This window comes from Oncorhynchus masou, chromosome 24 (genome assembly GCF_036934945.1).
Source record: "Oncorhynchus masou masou isolate Uvic2021 chromosome 24, UVic_Omas_1.1, whole genome shotgun sequence".
Taxonomy (NCBI): Eukaryota; Metazoa; Chordata; class Actinopteri; order Salmoniformes; family Salmonidae; genus Oncorhynchus; species Oncorhynchus masou.
The window spans coordinates 61,942,104-61,961,490 of record NC_088235.1 but is presented as its reverse complement, the minus strand read 5'-3'; the positions used below and the strand labels follow the sequence as shown (position 1 = coordinate 61,961,490).

The following is a 19,387-nucleotide window of genomic DNA, read 5'->3' as shown; positions in this document are numbered from 1 at the left end:
GGATCTGGGGACCCATGCCAAATCTTTTCAGTCTCCTGAGAGGGAAAAGGTTTTGTTGTGCCCTCTTCACGACTGTCTTGGTATGTTTGGACCATGATAGTTCGTTGGTGATGTGCACACCAAGGAACTTGAAACTCTCGACCCGCTCCACTACAGCCCCGTTGATGTTAATGGGGGCCAGTTCGGCGCTCCTTTTCCTGTAGTCCACGATCAGCTCCTTTGTCTTGCTCACATTGAGGGAGAGGTTGTCCTTGCACCACATGTCCAGTTCTTTGACCTCCTCCCTATAGGCCGTCTCATCATTGTCGGTGACGGGGCCTACCACTGTTGTCAGCAAACTTAATGATCGTGTTGGAGTCATGTTTGGCCACGCAGTCGTGGGTGAACAGGGAATACAGGAGCTGTAGTCGATGAACAGTATTCTCACATAGGTGTTCCTTTTGTCCAGGTGAGAAAGGGCGGTTTGGAGTGCGATTGAGATTGCATCATCTGTGGATCTGTTGGGGCGGTATGCGAATTGGAGTGAGTCTAGGGTTTCCGGGAGGATGCTGTTATGTGAGCCATGACTAGCCTTTCAAAGCACTTCATGGCTACTGAAGTGAGTGCCACGGGGCGGTAATAATTTAGGCAGGTTACCTTCACTTCCTTGGGCACAGGGACTATGGTGGTCTGCTTGAAACATGTAGGTATTACAGACTCGGTCAGGGAGAGGTTGAAAATGTCAGTGAAAGACTTGACAGTTGGTCCGTGCATGCTTTGAGTACACATCCTGGTAATCCGTCTGGCCAAGCGGATTTGTGAACGTTGACCTATTTTAAAGGTTTTGTTCACATCGGCTACCGAGAGTGTTATCACACAGTCATCCAGAACAGCTGGTTTCTCGTGCATGCTTCAGTATTGCTTGCCTCGAAGCGGGCATAAAAGGCATTTAGCTCATCTGTTGGGCTCGCGTCACTGGGCAGCTCGTGTCTGGGTTTCCCTTTGTAGTCCGTAATAGTTTTAAAGCCCTGCCACATCCGACGAGTGTCAGAGCTGTTGTAGTAGGATTCAATCTTAATCCTGTATTGACGCTTTGCTTGTTTGATGGTTTGTCTGAGGGCATGGCAGGATTTCTTATAAGCGTCCGGATAAGTCTCCCGCTCCTTGAAAGCGGCAGCTCTGGCCTTTAGCTCGATGCGGATGTTGTCTGTAATCCATGGCTTCTGGTTGGGATATGTACGTACAGTCACTGTGGGGACGACGTCATCGATGCACTTATTGATGAATCCGATGACTGAGGTGGTGTATTCCTCAATGCCATTGGATGAATCGTGGAACATATTCCAGTCTGTGCTAGCAAAACAGTCCCGTAGTGTAGCATCCGTGTCATCTGACCACTTCCGTATTGAGCGAGTCACTGGTACTTCCTCCTTTAGTTTTTGCTTGTAAGCAGGAATCAGGAGGATAGAATTGTGGTCAGATTTGCCAAATGGAGGGCAGGGGAGAGCTTTGTATGCATCTCTCTGTGTGGAATAAAGGTCGTCTAGGATCATTTCCCCCCTGGTTGCACATGTGACATGCTGGTAAATGTATGGCAGGTTTAGGGGAAAGCGGGTACAGCTGAAAAAACTGTCGTTACTGTCGTTTGGCTTTTAACAAGGACACTGCAAATGTATTTAATTTCTTGAGGCATCTGTGAATGCTCAAAGCAGATCATGGAGTGAAGCGAGACAGGGGGACATAAAGGGAGCCATAATGGCAAGAGGCAGACTCCATAATGGCACATAATATGACTTACTGTACTTCATCTGTCTCCTACCCCCTACAAATAAGCCTGTTAGTGTGCTAATGTTGTGCTGCAGGATAAGAGTGCACATTTCTGACCAAAAAATTGCAAGCACATTTGGAAACCAGCAGGTGGCTAGATTGTGAGTTATTACATCTTAGCAAACAGCATACTATTATTGAATTCATTCCCATTAAATGAAGCAGGAGAGAGAGGAACTGTCTTTCCGCTGAACTTGGTTTCAGAAAAAGTGAGTCACCCTAAAGAACACAGACATCATTTGGGTAAAAACCACTAACCAATGAACTTTCCAAATACCCCCAACTGTCTCTTTTTTTAAGACGTTAACATTTCCGCAAAAGGTTCATGTTTCTTGATTGACATGTTTAATTTCAGTGATCTATAAATAAATAACTGCAACGTCAGAACTCCTACAGTGTAAGCTTTATGTGAGCCTAGATGTGTGTGATTATTTTATTGTCTGTAAGATTATTTGTTTGAATATTATTTGAGAATATTTTGTCAGAGACTGGATGATTATTCTGTTCTTATCATTGTTATCTCGTCTCAACATTAGAGGTTGGAATCCTCCTGTCAAAAACATCAAACAGAAGTTCTGAGCAAAGTTGAATGTTCTTTATCTGATTCCAAAGGTAAAAATGAGGTCTGGCAAGCCACATGACATTTTTTAAAGACACTGTGTTGTTGTTGCATAATCAAGCTGACTAGAGCAAGTTTGGTTCATTTTGATGGCTTGAAGCACCTTGAAACCCTAATTGGATCATTTTTTGACCATTCTTTATGTTCCAGCCCTGTCATCTGTGAACATGTGTGTGTGTGTGTGTGTGTGTGTGTGTGTGTGTATATATATACAGAAGTGTCATGTCCATAGGGGGCACAGGGGAACATGCCCCCTCAGATTTGTCCTGTTAAAAAAAGATATACTGTATACAGTGCCAGTCAAAAGTTTGGACACCACCTCATTCAAGGGTTTTTCTTTATTTGTATTATTTTCTATGCATTAAGAAGGAAAGAAATTCCGCAAATTATCTTTAACGAGGCACACCTGGTTAATTGAAATGCATTTCAGGTGACTGCCTCATGAATCTGGTTGAGAGAATGCCAAGAGTGCAAAGCTGTCATCAAGGCAAAGGATGGTTACTTTGAAGACTCTCAAATATAAAACATATCTTGATTTGTTTAACACTTTTTTTGGTCAATACATGATTCCATGTGTTATTTTATAGTTTTGATGTTTACAATGTAGAAAATGGAATAATAAAGAAAGGCCCTTGAATGAGTAGGTGTCCAACCTTTTGACTTGTAGTGTGTGTGTGTGTGTGTGTGTGTGTGTGTTTTTAATCCAGTCAAATAAACACTCCAAACAGCCTCCCCAAACACTTGGAGATGTCCGAATGGTCCTAAAGCACACTGTTGTCTATTTTGTGTCACATTCCAATGATAAAACTGGGGAGGACAAAAATGCACTTTCAGAATGTGGAGGGGACATGTCCCCCACATCCCCAGTGAAAGTTGCTCCCCTGGGACCTTAAATAGACAGGTGTGCCTTTCCAAATCATGTCCAATCAATTGAATTTACCACAGGTGGACTCCAATCAAGTTGTAGAAACATCTCAAGGATGATCAATGGAAGCAGCATGCTTATAAGCTCAATTTCGAGTCTCATAGTAAAGGGTCTAAATACTTATGTAAAAGTAATATTTCTGTTTTCTATTTTAATAAATGTGCAACATTTGATAACCTGTTTTCGCTTTGTCATTATGGTGTACTGTGTGTAAATTGATGGGGAAAAAAGATTTAATACATTTTAGAATAGGGCTGTAAGGAAACAAAATGTGGAAAAAGTACAGTGCATTCGGAAAGTATTCAGACCCCTGTCTGTCAACAACAGATGCACAGGCTCTGAATAGTTAACAATTTAACTTTATCAGCTCCATAAATCAAAACCTTAATCTTCCTCACAGAATTTCCAAGAGACTCCCAGATGATTATTTTAAATCCAAGCCCCCGTCCCCGCAGGAGGCATTTTACCACCTTGATTGTAAATAATATTTTTGCTCTTAATTGACTTGCCTAGTTAAATAAATGAAGAAAATCAATGTGTCAACCAAATATTGCTCAATTATCCACATTAAAATTATGTAGTGTATCCAGTGGGATATTTTTCATCACTTTTCATATCCTGTCATTATTCTAATGGGGCTCCCGGGTGACACAGCGGTCTAAGGCACTGCATCTCCGTGCAAGAGGCATCATTACAGACCCTGGTTTGATTCCAGGCTGTATCACAACTGGCCGTGATTGAGAGTCCCATAGAGTGGCGCGGAATTGGCCCAGCGTCATCCAGGTTTGGCCCGGGGTAGGCTGTCATTGTAATTAAGAATTTGTTCTTAACTGACTTGCCTATTTAAATTTTTAAAAATGTATAAAAAAAACTGATACAGTTCCAAAGGTACAGTAAAAGTAGAAAAATATTTATTGTTATGTCTTCAAAGGCTGATCAGTAATATCCTGATAAATCAACTTGCCCAGATTCCAAAATCCCTACATGGAATGTCCATATTGCCTCAATTACCTCAACTACCTCATACCCCTGTACACTAACTCAGTACCAGTACTTGTATATAGCCTCATCATTGATTTTATTCCGTTACTATTTCCTATTTTATAAAAAACTATCTTATTTTTAACTCTGCATTGTTGGGATAGGGCTCATAGGTAAGCGCTTCACTGTAAAGTCTCCACCTGTTGTACCTGGCGCATGTGACAAATAACATTTGATTTGATTTGCTTCATGGGTGTGTGGCTGTGCTCTCTATTTAGTATTTGTTGCCATCTAGTGGAGATATAGAAAAGTGTTTATCTCTGTATTATTGTTGAACCAGGAAAATGACACAAAAACTAATCAGCATGGTATTCAGGCTTATTATACTTAACATAAATGAATGGTGAAAACACTTGAATTAAAATTCTACTGTCAAAGTACATCTGAAAAACAATACTGCTGTGGGACTTAAACACAGGCCTTGTGACTGTCAGTCCAACACTTTAGCCATAACATCAACAGGTTTAAACCTCTTGACCAGGTCACTATAAGGTCACTGTCCCCTTCCTTTTGGAAAGCGTGGCCCCGTGCCCTGTCTTACAGCTGGACATACCTTCATAACACCATACCACTTCTCACAACAGAAGAGCTCATTCTGGGGGCACCCCAACTGGGGATCAAACACAGATCCCTGCAACTGTCAGTCCAACACCTAAGCCTAAGAGGTACAAACCTCTTCATACGGTTGCAAGGTGGCGTACGAAGGTCAATGCAATGCCAATGACAACACGTAGTCTTGATACTGACAGCCATTTTACCTCCCTGCTCATTGACCTCACCACATGTTAGAGTTGATCAGAACAATGGTGGCCATCCCAATTCCCTGCTGATGCAAAATAGCACATTGAATTGTGTATTCCCATAATTCTCTCTCTTCCTCTCTCTCAGTATTCCTTTTCAGTGCCTTTACATTCAAGTTTTCAGTATCTAATACTGCACCAATATTTGTTCATTTTTAATAAAGTACTGAAAGCCAGAAGCCTGATACGCTGTTGCAGGGGATGTCAAGTGTTGTACAGCTCCTGAAGAGCTTTGTAAGTTATGTTTTCCACTTATGTCATACAAGCTATGGTCTAATGGAACTTTCGACCCTTGAGAATTCAGGAGCAACGCAACTCATGATGGATTTGCGCTATAAACCAGACAGCATCTCATGTGTCCTCGCTGCTCCAACGGTGTACAACATGGAGGCTCACACTGTCCTTCATGTGTGGTTCTTTATGGTGTCCAGTATATAATCAAAAGACCAATCATCTCCCCCTTGATTGCTTTGAAGATGGTTTTCTTAGTAAACCATATGAAATCAAGTGAATTGACCCACGTGAGCCAAGGTCTGACAATAACGCGACGATAACCCACGTTTGTATTGTAGGACAAAGTTTGTGTCACTAGAGTGCGCACTCAACCCTGTTACGTGTCTGGATCAGATGCGATGCTGAGCATCAAATAATGGGGTCTGCTCTTCATTTCTCTGGGGTGTATATAAAAAAAGTGATTGGTATTTCTCGACAGTAGCTCCGGTATCTAAATCATATATGATCCAATCAAATTAGGAGCCTCATTCTCAAATGTGATAGATACCTGGATATGAGTCTGGGCTGTTATTGACCTCATGTTGTGTTCTGTTTATTGGTTTGATTTATATCCTTTATTTAATGCCGTAAACGATAATACTTCCGATGATACTGAGTTTTTTTGTCTATAATTTTGCAATAATAATACTGTAATCTTCAATATCTCTACTTTAGCCTTGGCTACAGAACAGCCTCAATTTGTCGGGGCATAGACTCTTCATGGTCTCGAAAGCGTTCCACACGGATGCTGGCCCATGTTGACGCCAATAATTCCCACAGTTGTGTCAAGTTGGCTGGATGTCCTTTGGGTGGCGGACCATTCTTGATACACACAGGACATTGCTGAGTGTGAAAAACCCAGCAGTGTTGCAGTTCTTGACACACTCAAACCAGTGCACCTGGCACCTACTATCATACCCCATTGAAAGGCACTTACATATGTTGTCTTGCCCAATCACCCTCTGAATGGCACACATACACCTCCATGTCTCAAGGATTAAAAATAATTCTTTAACACATCTCCTCCCTGTCATCTATACACTGATTTAATTGGATTTAACATGTGACATCAATAAGCCTTAATCAGTTGGCGCATGGACTTTACAAGGTGTTGAAAGCGTTCCACAGGGATGCTAACTCATGTTGACTCTAATTCTGCCCCATGTTGACTGAAAGAAACTATTAATGCATGGCAAAACACTGTCAAAAAATAAATCAAAAGGAAGTATGTTTTGAAGTGTTTGTCCTACTGTATATCTGAGAGATATAAGAAAGCTAAGGAAATGATGGTGATACATTTTTTACCCTTATTTAACCCGTTGTTTGGGCCAAATGTACTGCCATAATTCCATTATTGTTTTAACTGGTACCAGGTTCCATTCAGACGAGTCTTGTAAGGCTGGACACTAAAGACATTTTCATGAGGAGAACAATTTTTGGAACGTATTATGGGGTCTGACATATGCCGCAATACCCCATAATGACAAAGTGAAAGCAGGTTTTATAAATGTTTGCAAACTTATTGAAAAGGAAATGCATAAATATTCAATTGACATAAGTATTCGCACCCCTGAGTCAATACTTTGTAGAAGCACATTTGGCAGCGATTACAGGTGTCTTTCTTGGTAAGTCTCGAAGAGCGTTCCACACCTGGATTGTGCAACTTTTGCCCATTTTTATTTTTTTATTCTTCCAGCTTTGTCAAATTGGTTGTTGATCATTGCTAGACAACCATTTTCAGTTCTTGTCATCAATTTTCAAGCAGATTCAAAACTGTAACTCAGCCACTCTGAAACATGCACTGCCTTCTTGGTAAGCAACTCCAGAGTAGATTTGGCCGTCTGTATTAGGTTATTGTCCTGCTGAAAGGTGAAATCATCGCCCACTATCTGGTGGAAAGCAGACTGAACCGGGTTTTCCTCTAGGACTTTTCCTGTGCTTATAAACACAATGGGAGTTTTTTTATCCTGAAACTTCCCAGTCCTTAACGATTACAAGCATGCCCATGACATGAGGCAGCCACCACGATGCTTGAAAATATGGAGTTGTACTCAGTAATGTGTTGTATTGGATTTGCCCCAAACATAACACCTTGTATTCATGACAAAACTTTAATTTATTTGCCAATTGTTTTGCAGTATTACTCTGGTGCCTTGTTACACACATGATGCATGTTTTTTAATATTTTTATTCTGAACAAGCTTCCTCCTTTTCACTCTGTCAATTAGGTTGATGTTGTGGAGTAACTACAATTTTCTGTAAATGTTTTAAAGTCACCATTGGCCTCATGGTGAAATCCCTGGGCGGTTTCCTTTCTCTTCGGCTGAGTAAGGAAGTAAGGAGTAAGGAAGGTAAGGAGTAAGGAAGGTAAGGAGTAAGGAAGGTAAGGAAAATGAGTTAGGAAGGACGCCTGTATCTTTGTAGTGACTGGGTGTTTTGATACGAAGTGTAATAACACCATGCTCAAAAGGATATTAAAAGTATTTATTATTTATTTATTTATTTATTTATTTATTTGTACCCTTCTACCAATAGGTGTCCTTCTTTGCGAGGCATTGGAAAACCTCCCTGGTCTTTGTGGTTGAATCTATGATTGAAATTCACTACTCGACTGAGGGATTTTACAGATAACTGTACGTGTGGGAAACAGAGATGAGGCAGTCGTTCAAAAAGCATGTTAAACACTATTAGTGTCCACGCAACTTATTATCTGACTTGTTACGCACATTTTTAGTCGTGGACTTATTTCAACTTGCCATAAGGGGCTGAATACTTATTGAATCAGGACATTTAAGCTTTTCATTTTTAGTTAATTTAGAAAGAAATCGAAAAACCTAATTCCACTTTGACATTATGGAGTATTGTGTGTAGGCCAGTGACACAACATCTCAATGTATAAACCATTTTAAATGCAGGCTTTAACACAACAAAATGTGGAAAAATTCAAGGGGTGTGAATAGTTTCTGGAGGCATTGTAAACTGATGGCTGACTGCTGCTCTGTTGCACAGGATTGTATAGGACGTTGTCTAATTTGAAACAAAGGTAGAGAGTTATGATGTAACTGACTCAACAGAACCTCATATCGACAGCATTTACAAACGCAGTATTTGTGTTAAGTGAGTCCTCGAAAATAGAGGCAGTAGAAATTACGAGTTAAATACAAGGTGCGCGAATTGAACTGTATTGCTCAGTTGCTGTCCTGCCTGAGCATTCGAAATGTAACGAGTACTTTTGGGTGTCAGGAAAAATGTATGGGAGTAAAAAGTACATATTTTCTTGTGGGATGTAGTGAAGTCAAAGTTGTTTAAAATATAAATAGTAAAGTACAGATACGCCCCAAAAATACTTAAAGGTATATCAATATCAAATAATTTCTGGTTAACAATGAAGTATACCTTACTGTGATTGTGTTCAATTAAAATGGTCAAAAAGAAACAAAAATAATTTATTGCAGTCAGCAATTTCTCAAATAATTTAGCTAGGACTGTCTGGGAGAGGTTTGAGTAGGGAGGGGAAAACTGGAAATGAATGAGCTGTTATTGGTAAAGAGGTTTGGAAGTCTCTTTCTTATTGGTCTATTAACTAATTTATTGCATGGTGATGCATCCATGGAAGGCCAAAACTCCCTTCAGCCAAATCAAGCTGACATTTCAGGTGATCTTTTCAAACAGCTCTTACATTAAAATGGCATTATCATCATTTTCACAATTTCACAGTATTATTCCAACCTCATATTGTGGAAATGTATATAGATGATAAAACTCAGGAAATCACGTTTTTGACTGCACACTGGGCCTTTAAGTAGTAACCTATTTAAAACTATTTTTACTTAGTTAGTTTACACCTCTGCTCAAGGGTGTGTGTGTTATAATACTATGAATTTAGTGGGTGATGGCCTAGGCTTTTTATTTTAGCCTACTTACTTGGATTTAATTTGGAGAAAATTATGAAATAGTCTCTGATAAACAACTCTTCTTGACGCCAAGAGGGGGCTCTTCGAAACTAAAATCTGGGATTCGTGCCTCTGGCATTTTTGTAAAATGGTTTATTTACTTCAATGTTATAGTTGACGTCAGCTTTTTTTCTGATTGGCATTAGCTTTAATCTTCCATTTAATTCAATCATGAGATAAAACAATTATAACAACGAATTCATTAAATTGAACATTAAAATGTTCGATTATAATTTTAATTAGTATATTTAGTTTTTTGTTTTACATGTAATGTGATGGGCACACTTGCCTATTGCGTACAGGTTACCCTTCCCGCTGTAAACAACAGTCAATGACTTATATTGATGATTAATAATAACAACAAGAAATATATATATATTGTATTGTAAGGTAGGCCTATTATATATATATATATATATATTTGTAATAGGCCTACCTTCAATGCTTGTAATACTTGTAATAACAAACTAATGCGTTTACAGGGGGATATAATTCAAATATCTGATATAATATCGAGTTTTCACAATGAATAAGTTGTAATGCACCTATAATTCAACTCCATAATAAAGGCCTCCTGTAGTTAGTGCAAATATAGTACGTTTATGTTAAAGTCAAGATATAGATAGTTTGAGCAGATTTTGAATTGACCGTGCTGCTTAGTAGGCCTACAAATGCACAGACTGATGTGCACACGTGTAATAGAAATACTGGGGTGGAGAATGCATTCCAAAAAGCTGGTTGATAAATAATAGATACAAAACATTTGTTAATGATGAATTTAAACGAAACTATAGCCCCATTTTAGTTATGGCCTGTAAATGTGCCACTATCTGGCATAGGCTGATGCATCAAGACGGAGCATGCATAGGCTACCAGTGGGCAAAGGATTATTCAATCACAAAGTATTGATCATTTCACAATATGTTTTAAAAAAAGTAGATTGTCTTTTCTTACATTATTCTCTGTGGAATTGCAGTTATCCAGTGGTTGTAGGTGAAATTAACGTTGTTTTTTTTCGGATTTATTATTGCCTAATAGTCAAACAGTGTCTGGTGTATTGAACATTCCAATGACTGTGAAAACGAATGTTTTCATCACTTGTCCTTTCCGATTAAATAGTTACATAAACAGGTCGTCAATAACATTATATTGACTGTGGATAATATGACCTAAAATAATGACAATGAACAAACAAATATGTGAAATCCATTTATAGTATTATTCATGTTTTTAACGCGCTTGAAAATGTCACTTAACTATAGACTCGTTTTATCTCTCTGCCCCTATATAATTTATAGGCCTATTGTTAACTAAATTGCCTAAAGAAATGATGTGCAAAATTGGAAAACCTTTACTTTTTCAAACCCTTTAGAATGAACATACTGTGTTTATTAAAGGTCCAAGGTGCATTTGCTGAACCCTTCAAATACTAACTTGGCCATATTTCACTCTAACAACATTCATACATCTCCATAAAATATTAGCGCGGAGGCTTGAAGCAGCACTCAATTTTATGACGTCTAGAGCCACGCGGTTTCCTCAGTCCAGGTCCTATCTCATGACGGAAATAATGCAAAAACAACAATGATAATTTGAGTAATGAAAAAAAAGACAGGTCTATCTGTTACACGGTTTTAGTTGTCAGTTTGGACACGATGAAGGCTACCAGGGTAAAGATATCGGTGCCTCTGACCAGTGACAGTGATACAGATACAATCGCTTATCTGATTTTCTATTGAGTAGGCCAAGTGATACCATCTTTAAGACTCACTATGTTTGTCTTGACCCGTACTATAAAAAAAAGGTTTACAACATAACACGAAACCAAAATAATGGTAATTTCTATATATATATAAAAAAATGTATATAACAATTGTATATAGGTCTAAAACATTTGTTTACCGCATTTACAGACCATATCAAGATGACCCCACAACAACTAAACAGCACAATGAATCCGTTATTAATTTCGACTTCTAAAACAGACCATGTAAGCTACGAATAATAGCAAAAATAGGAATTTAGTGTAAAGTTAAGATGATACTTGGCTGCAAAATAATCCATTATTGTGGTCAGTTAATTTTATCTTGCGCTGAAATAGATTTGATTAATACTTTTCTAAAATGTAAACCTTAGTGAAGTATGCCTAGTCTATACGCTTGTTATACATCCACAATCCAAAAACATAAAGAATGCTTTTCAATAAATACTGGATGCCTCTTCTAGAAATGCAAAGGCTATAATCGCATCTTGAACCTCCTGCAAATCACTGGTAACAATGAAATCACCATACAGCATAGTTGTATTGAGTTTAATGTACTTACATTGTCATCGGTAATGGGTTATATTGTAAATAAATCGTATTTGTCAAATCTTGAAACAATGATTTCTACCGTATGATGCATCATTAATAGCAGTACAAGACGATCTTGATAGAGTGTGGCTTTGTCCAAGGGACGCACATGCAAAGTACCCGAGTGTGTTCCCTCCAATCAGAGCGCTCTCCCCCTCAACATTATCCAATGGGAAATATGTGCATGCAGGTTGCTGCACGGTTATCAGTGCATCCCGCTTCACTCACGCCATAGTTCGAGTCAATTTACGAAGAAAGCCGACCCTTATGGTCACCATCAAAACCACTAAAAAACATCATCAGATCCTTCGACTTGCTAGAGGATTCTCGATGTGGACGCATGCGGCAAACTCACTATTGACAGTCTGAACCGGAGAGACATTTACAAAAAAAATCTAACTCTTGTCCGATAACGCAAGATAATTTCTCTCCTAAAGAAGTGTTTTTGTTTTCTGAAGTTTCAACCAGTGGCTGCGGTATCCAAGGATATACTTCAGAAGCTCCTCTAGTGGCCTTTGCTTATCGACCAGTTCAGCGCCTTTATATTTATTACTTTCTCCGGTTTATTATTATATTTACTCGAGCAAATTTGGTGGTTCATGCTCCCAAATGTTAGCTGTTGGGCAGATGGATGCGAACAGGCAGAGTGCTTTCGTCCTAGGCAGTACACCGCTGGCAGCATTGCACAACATGACCGAGATGAAGACGTCTTTATTTCCCTACACTTTGCAGAATCATGCGGGCTTCAAGGCGCCTTCTCTCAATAATTTGAACACACAGCTTGCCCTGGGGACACCACATGGAATTAGCGATATCTTGGGTAGACCTATCAACTCAGCTGGACAGCTGCTCTCGGGCTTTCCAAGGATAAACGGCTTGGCCACCGCAGGAATGTACTTTAACCCAGCAGCCGTTTCTCGGTACCCGAAGCCCCTGACGGATCTCCCAGGAAGAGCACCCATATTCTGGCCTGGAGTGATGCAGAGCTCCCCTTGGAGGGATCCACGAGTGCCCTGTCCTGGTACGCTTGTTATCTGGCTGTGTATAGTGCAAAAATGTTTAAATGCAGCTATACAAATCTTTATGTTTTACTTTTTTAATGTAGACATCTCTTGAATAGCCTAGGATACTTGTTTACTTGTTCGGTAACCTATGTTTTGGTTCTCCTTGTAAATAACTTATATTAACTACCTATACATAACGAATTCGATGGGCTATCCATTTATATTGGTTTCCGTTTTAATGCATATTCTAAGCCTAGCTATGATAGTCAACACGATGTCTCTCTCCAGGAGTAAACTCGTGACAACTGTTTACTACTGATGATGAAATACTAATCACTGTTGTGTTTACATATTTTTGACTAGACTCTTCAATCTTTTTTGTAGCTCAAGCAAACATGATGCTCGACAAGGATGGAAAGAAAAAACACTCCAGACCAACTTTTTCTGGACAGCAAATTTTTGCATTGGAGAAAACCTTTGAACAGACGAAATACCTTGCTGGCCCAGAGAGAGCTCGACTGGCTTACTCTTTAGGAATGACTGAAAGTCAAGTCAAGGTGTGTATCATTATTTGAGTCTTTTTAAAATATTGTTTTTACATGAATTCATTTATAAGCCTAAATGTTAATAGTTTTAAAATGAAAATTGGTATGTGGCAGTTGTGTGTGTAATGTGTGTTTTTCTCAGTTATTATTATTAGCAGGCTTATTATTATTATTATTACCAATATTGTTAACATTGGTGGTATTTGCCTATGCTGTTATGTTTTCATTATTATGCAATTGGAGCTATTAGTAACATCATGTTTGTTTTTGGCTCCAACTCAGATAGTAATAACTTTTATGTTGGAAGAATAATTACTACCCACTAAGTATGCCTTATAATTGTATTTATTAAGTGTTTAATTGTATGTTATTGCTTCTCCCAATAGGTATGGTTTCAAAACAGGAGAACCAAATGGCGAAAGAGACACGCAGCGGAAATGGCAACAGCCAAAAAGAAACATGATTCTGAAACTGAGAAGATGAAGGAAAGCTCGGACAATGAGGATGATGACGAGTACAACAAACCTCTGGACCCTAATTCAGACGACGAAAAAATCACAAGACTTCTGAAAAAGCACAAGGCTACAAACCTTTCCCTGATCAGTCCATGCAGCAATAGCTCGGACACCTTGTGATGACAGTGACAACATGTCGTGAAGAGACTGAAACACTCCATGGTGCTTCTAAAGCTAATTTAACCAGGGTATAAATTGTTCAAATGGAAAGAAAGGGCGCTGATGGGTGGTGTGAATGATTTATGTTGTACAAACGAAAATGTAAGTGAGATGTATATATTTTTTACTGAGTAAGTTATGTTATTAAACCAATGTAAACAAGACATGGCAGCCTTTCCCGCAAATCCCGATGAGCATATACCCTCGCAATATTATAGCTTCATTTTGTTATATTATTGCCGAATAATGTTACCCATCTCTCCACCTTTTACCATTCTAAATTCAATACAGGTACATAATGTATGAATGCAAATGTTGTAAATTATCATGTAAAAAGCTTGTTTTAACGATTTCAACTCCGTTCTATAATTTGAAGGAATTTATGTTTTACCTCATCAAACAAAGAGAACTGGACCATCGTTTATGTTGGAATAAGAGAGTATTATTACTTCTGCGAAGATGGAAGAAAAAAACGTATTATGAATAAATTATTTAACAAGCTTTTGTTTTTGAACAGTTTATCTTCACTGAAATTACTCTTCATTGAATAACCACGTATTTTGACATTGATCGGGACCCACTCAAATACTGAGAAAGACGGGTCTAATAAATTATAATTAACGGAAACCTGTTTGCTTCTTCTATTCAAGACAGTTGGATGTTTTGGATCACTTTTGTAAACCTAGCTTACGCAAGATGGAATAACTCAATGTTAGATGCGTTGGTGAAAGTATAGGCCTATACTAAACGAATAGGCCTAGGTCTTGTGAAATTGGCCAACAAGGACAAACTATAAATTACACTTGACATTCGACTACTTGTAATGTTAATCTCAATATTATACTTTTATTTTTTACAACGGTGATGTGAATGTTGTTGTTGATTTGGTCTAAACAATGCAATGTCTATTACAGGGAGTTCCATGAATATATAGGCTACATATAAAATCCGTATTTGTTTTTCAATTTTCTCAACATTTCAAAAACGAAATTGTCTACATTCAGAAACCCAGATACGGTCATTGGAATGGAGGGTTGTTTATAGGTTATAGCCTCCATATGTTTGCGTTACAACCCCAAATTATAGCCTACATTATGTTTGCAATTATTAGAGTTTGAAGTGTGTAGACTACGTTATCCCTTTTCAAGTATATAGACTTCACACATCTCAGAACAGTTTATTTTGAAATAGTGATTTTCTTTGGACCTAACGCTCTGAAGTGTAGTTTGGACTTTTGGTCATATTGATTGATTCGGGCTCATTCATGCTTAAATAGGAGAGAGATTGACTACTCTACAATGTAGGCTATATTTAAAGCACAAATCAACACATTTTCAGAAAAAAATATATAAAATGTCCATAGTGCTATGCCCCTACAGGCTAATTAATTAAACTGCATATTGTACTGTATTTTGTATGCATTTCAGATATCTGATACCACGTTTCACTATTGCCCTATTACATTCATTGGTTATTATATAAATGCACTGGTTCTAACTTACTTGAAATATAGAAATTGGCAGTTTTTCATTAATCCATAACTGTTTTCTATATATGTCTAACACGGGAAAATGTCCACACAGGCAGCCCAATTCTGACCTTCTTTCCTCCACTAATTGGTATTTTTGGCCAATCAGATCAGCTCTGAAAAATATCTGATGTGATTGGTCAATAGACCGAAAAATGATCAGAATTGGGCTGCATGTGTAAACGCAGCATAATAGGCCAAGAAGGCCAGTCGAGCTGCAATATCCATAGGACTAGAATTACCAAAGTGGAGACTTACACCTCGATCACACCGATAACGCCAAGCATTTTGGTCAAAAAAAGAAAGAAATACGCCCATTTCAATGGAACGCCGTGTTTGCCTTGCACCATTGTATTACAGATGCAGTTCGTTCTGTGGAGCACAAATTGGATGTATCGAACGGCTTGACAGAAATGGTAGCAGAAGGTGAACGTTGAAATTTTGTTGCACACATGCCCAGATGATGCTGCGTTCATTTTGCGCGATGACTCTGTAGGTGTGATCGAGGCGTTAAAGCTGCATAGTTTAACTTGATGTGATACCACGAACATCTTTGAAAACGGTCATCTCTACGTGCACCTAGCCTCTGTACGATTGTGGCCACGCATGCATGTTGAGCAAGTTTTTACAAATAAACAAGACCTAATAAATCTTGTTGTGCGGTAGGCAATGCTGAAGTGATAGATGCGGTGGAATGATGACAAAACACCCATTGAGTTCTAATGGTTTTATTGCTTGAGAACCGCATAACCAACACTAGAGGCCATGACGTCAATGGGGTATAGAATCTCTATCTGCTGAAAGAAGTGAACTGCAGCTTCTCATCACGTGACCAGCGGGAAAAACAAGCAGTTTTTGCCTACGAATCAAATCACACTGCTAAGACGACAAAAATTCAGCGGCAGTCACAAAATCATTTCCACTTGCGGTGATTTAGATGAAGAAAAAAAATAAAATCTTGGATCAATCTAACGGCTTCACATAGTCTGAACTCTGTAGTGTAGTAAATTAAATCAATAAAAGGAAACCTTCGCGTTTCATCAACAGCCTCCCCTAATCGCTTTTTAACGCTCGAACGAGCGATGAGAGGACCTTAATTTGCAACATTGCTGTGAAGGCTGTTGAAGGCCACATACAAAAGCAATTCTTCCTGGTCTTTACCGACTTTAGCTTTTTTTTTTTTTGTTTTTTTTTTTACAATGTATAATCAATACCTTTATCTATCAGTTGGTACTTAACTATTTTATGTTAACTCTTACACAATTCATTTCTTTGTACAATACTTGGCACCATAATGCAGTAACAAAAATAGATACCCAAGCCTATCTAAAAACATCACATTCAGAACCATAATATTATTACATAGAAATAAGTTAGAATAATAATAATGAAATAATGTGGGACTGCTATATATGAAACAATATCTTATATACTTACATGGTCTATGGCACTGCTTAAAAGATCCTTGGATAGGCTATATAAATCATGTTGGCTGAAAAGTTTTTTTTCTTTTCTTCTTCTCTCCATTGTAATGTTAGATTCAAAGGTCATGGCTGATGAAACACCCAGCAGCCATATTGTCTCCATATACTTCAGCATAACAATTGTGGTAAGAATGATAAATTATCTCTTTAAAAAGTACAGTATATAAAATGAGATTCAGCTGATGTGAGGCATGGCAGTGTTATGCACACAAGTCAGCAATGACAAATAAAAAAAACAACAAGAAAATAAAATAAAAATGAAATTAAGTGAAAATATTTATCTATTCTAAAACAGTGGGACCACACAGTTTGGTCAGAAGAGAGAGAACAGCACTAAAACCATCAACAACTCTATGTTATACTGTCCAATGTACAAATAAGCCTAACAATATAGATATACATTTTTTTTTGCATTGCACTTTTTAAAAACATCTTACATACTGTATGGAAGTAGCTTCTATGTTAGAGGCGTACCTAAAATTGCAAATATGGTATCTAAAATAATGTAGTTATGACTAATTTCTATTAGAGTTTTGGCAACAAGGCTGTGACATGGAAAATAGTTGTCCTTCCTTTCTCTGGGGGAATAGGGTGCGTCGCAATTGTGAGGTCAGTAAGATGTGTCTTATCGCAAACATGTCTCGGGTGGGTAGTCCAGATACTGACGTGTTGTGTGGAAAAACAACAGCTTGTATGAATGAGGTGTTAGAACGACTGCAACTGGTCAGCACTGCTGAAAAGTCTGTATAGGGTCTTCAGTGTATGTGTGTGTGTGTGTGTGTGTGTGTGGCGTTTGTGTGTATCCTGTGTCCAACTCTCGTGTTCTTCTCACAGAGGCGCTTCAAGCAGATATCTTTTCCACCCTTTGGCACCACTTCCCTGACAAAATAAAGAAGAAAAAAACAGACGCAATGAGAATTATGCCTCAGCGTCAGTTATGTATTATACAAACAACTAAAAAAATGCAATGCAAAAAATGTAGGAAACCAAAGTCTAATTAATAATAATGACGGTAAAAATCTATAATTTATTAATAATAAATAAAAATATTTACCAAGACATCACTGCACGTTACAACACTTGTGCTTATTTGCATTAGCTTTACCTGCCCCGGTTGTTAAACGAAAGGACAGGTAGACAGGCTGCCAGACAGAGGAACACAGAGACAAATGAGCCAGTTAGCAGCAGTCCTGCCCTGAGTGTGAAGGGTCAAAGGCAAATGGGGCCAATACAAGTTTAAAGCTCTCAAACACGCACAAAGACACGCACCCTAAACTCACATACCAGGGGGGGGGGCACATATTTTCACCTGCGTGCTAACTACATTGGAAAAAATGTAAACATAGCAGAATGTGATTTTAGCGGGTGCATGAGGTTCTTGGCCTAGGTCTGGTGGAGTATCTCTCTGTACCCAGGTCCCCTCACACACACACACACATACACTACTGTCCAGTCCACAGTAAGTAATGATGAAAGACTGAGGAGTTCAGCTTTAAGGCGCCTCTCTCTCTGTCAGCCTAACAGCCACTGTCTGACACTACAGACTCGTGGGACTGTGTTAAATACTATCCATAAAGTCAGCATGAAAAAATACAGTCTGATCACAATATGACTGTTCACAGCCAACTTTTGGTTTCATTATAGGCACATGCATAGGCAATTGCAGTAATAGGTCAGTGGAGTACTAGTTTTTGGTTATGATAAGGTCAGTCAGTTGGTACTAGTCATATTCTTTAAAATCAAGGACTATACTGAATTCCATTCATTGAAAATATCTGAAAATCCCAAATTCCAACAAAGTGCAAACTTAGTTTTCAATTGAAACAACATGATGAAATAATGTACTCAATTTCACACATACAAATCCATACACAGACAGACAACCACCCATACCCGCAAACAGGCAAAACAACCCAACACAACCCAGAGGTGGAATAGGCCTGTGATGTTACCTTATGGTCCCCCATGCAGACGTTGGGCCCTATATTGTCATAGACCAAGTTCTTCTCCTCATTTTCAGGCTGAGAAAAAAGATTTAAAAAATGCATGAAAATAATTATATTAACAGTAGTATAAAAATGTAAACAAATAACTAAAATATAATCGAAAGAGAAAAATGTTCCTCCCAGTGTGCCAAATAATTTTATTTGTTGCCATTTCGAGGTCAAATAAGCATTATTCTGATTTCATTTTAACAATGTTATTACAAGAAAATTCTTATCTTAGACATTTCAAGCGGTGTCATTAAACCTGAACCTGAAGGAGCCTACAGTTGATTACATATGACTGATTTATAACTAACAGCAGAGTTTTAACAGAGTTAATACAACTTAAGAAAGTCAATATTGCACATTTTACTTGAAGATTGAATACAGTGAATGG

The 19,387-nt window shown here is 38.3% G+C and overlaps 2 protein-coding genes across 5 annotated transcripts in view; one reads left to right on the top strand and one right to left on the bottom strand.

The window, feature by feature from the left end:
* The first annotated feature begins 12,010 nt into the window (after positions 1–12,010).
* LOC135511668 (homeobox protein Nkx-6.2-like) lies at positions 12,011–14,938 on the top strand. 2 transcript variants are annotated; one of them, XM_064933147.1, is made up of 3 exons: positions 12,011–12,791; positions 13,159–13,331; positions 13,706–14,938. In XM_064933147.1, the coding sequence occupies exons 1-3, from the start codon at positions 12,380–12,382 to the stop codon at positions 13,952–13,954; spliced, it is 834 nt and encodes a 277-aa protein (XP_064789219.1). In that variant the 5' UTR covers positions 12,011–12,379; the 3' UTR covers positions 13,955–14,938. The 2 variants fall into 2 exon arrangements, with proteins under 2 accessions (XP_064789219.1, XP_064789218.1); XM_064933146.1 differs by having other exon boundaries at positions 13,138–13,331.
* A 1,295-nt stretch (positions 14,939–16,233) lies between these two features.
* The window catches only part of LOC135512442 (inositol polyphosphate-5-phosphatase A-like), a 223,166-nt gene continuing 220,012 nt past the window's right edge, over positions 16,234–19,387 (bottom strand). For 2 of the 3 annotated variants that reach the window (XM_064934471.1, XM_064934469.1), the window contains exons 14-16: positions 18,958–19,026; positions 18,060–18,147; positions 16,234–17,884 (exon numbers count right to left, since the gene is read on the bottom strand). In XM_064934471.1, the coding sequence (XP_064790543.1) occupies positions 18,067–18,147; positions 18,958–19,026 (150 nt within the window). In that variant the 3' untranslated portion in view covers positions 16,234–17,884; positions 18,060–18,066. The remainder of the gene's footprint in view (positions 17,885–18,059; positions 18,148–18,957; positions 19,027–19,387) is intronic. The other variant, XM_064934470.1, reaches the window with a different exon arrangement.

What these genes read in the sequence shown, in the direction of transcription:
- LOC135511668 (XM_064933146.1), top strand. Translation starts at nt 12,380, where the DNA reads ATGTTAGCTGTTGGGCAGATGGATGCGAACAGGCAGAGTGCTTTCGTC. An exon ending in TCCACGAGTGCCCTGTCCTG is followed by an intron (nt 12,792 to 13,137) that starts GTACGCTTGTTA and finishes ATTTTTGACTAG; the next exon opens with ACTCTTCAATCTTTTTTGTA. An exon ending in TGACTGAAAGTCAAGTCAAG is followed by an intron (nt 13,332 to 13,705) that starts GTGTGTATCATT and finishes TTCTCCCAATAG; the next exon opens with GTATGGTTTCAAAACAGGAG.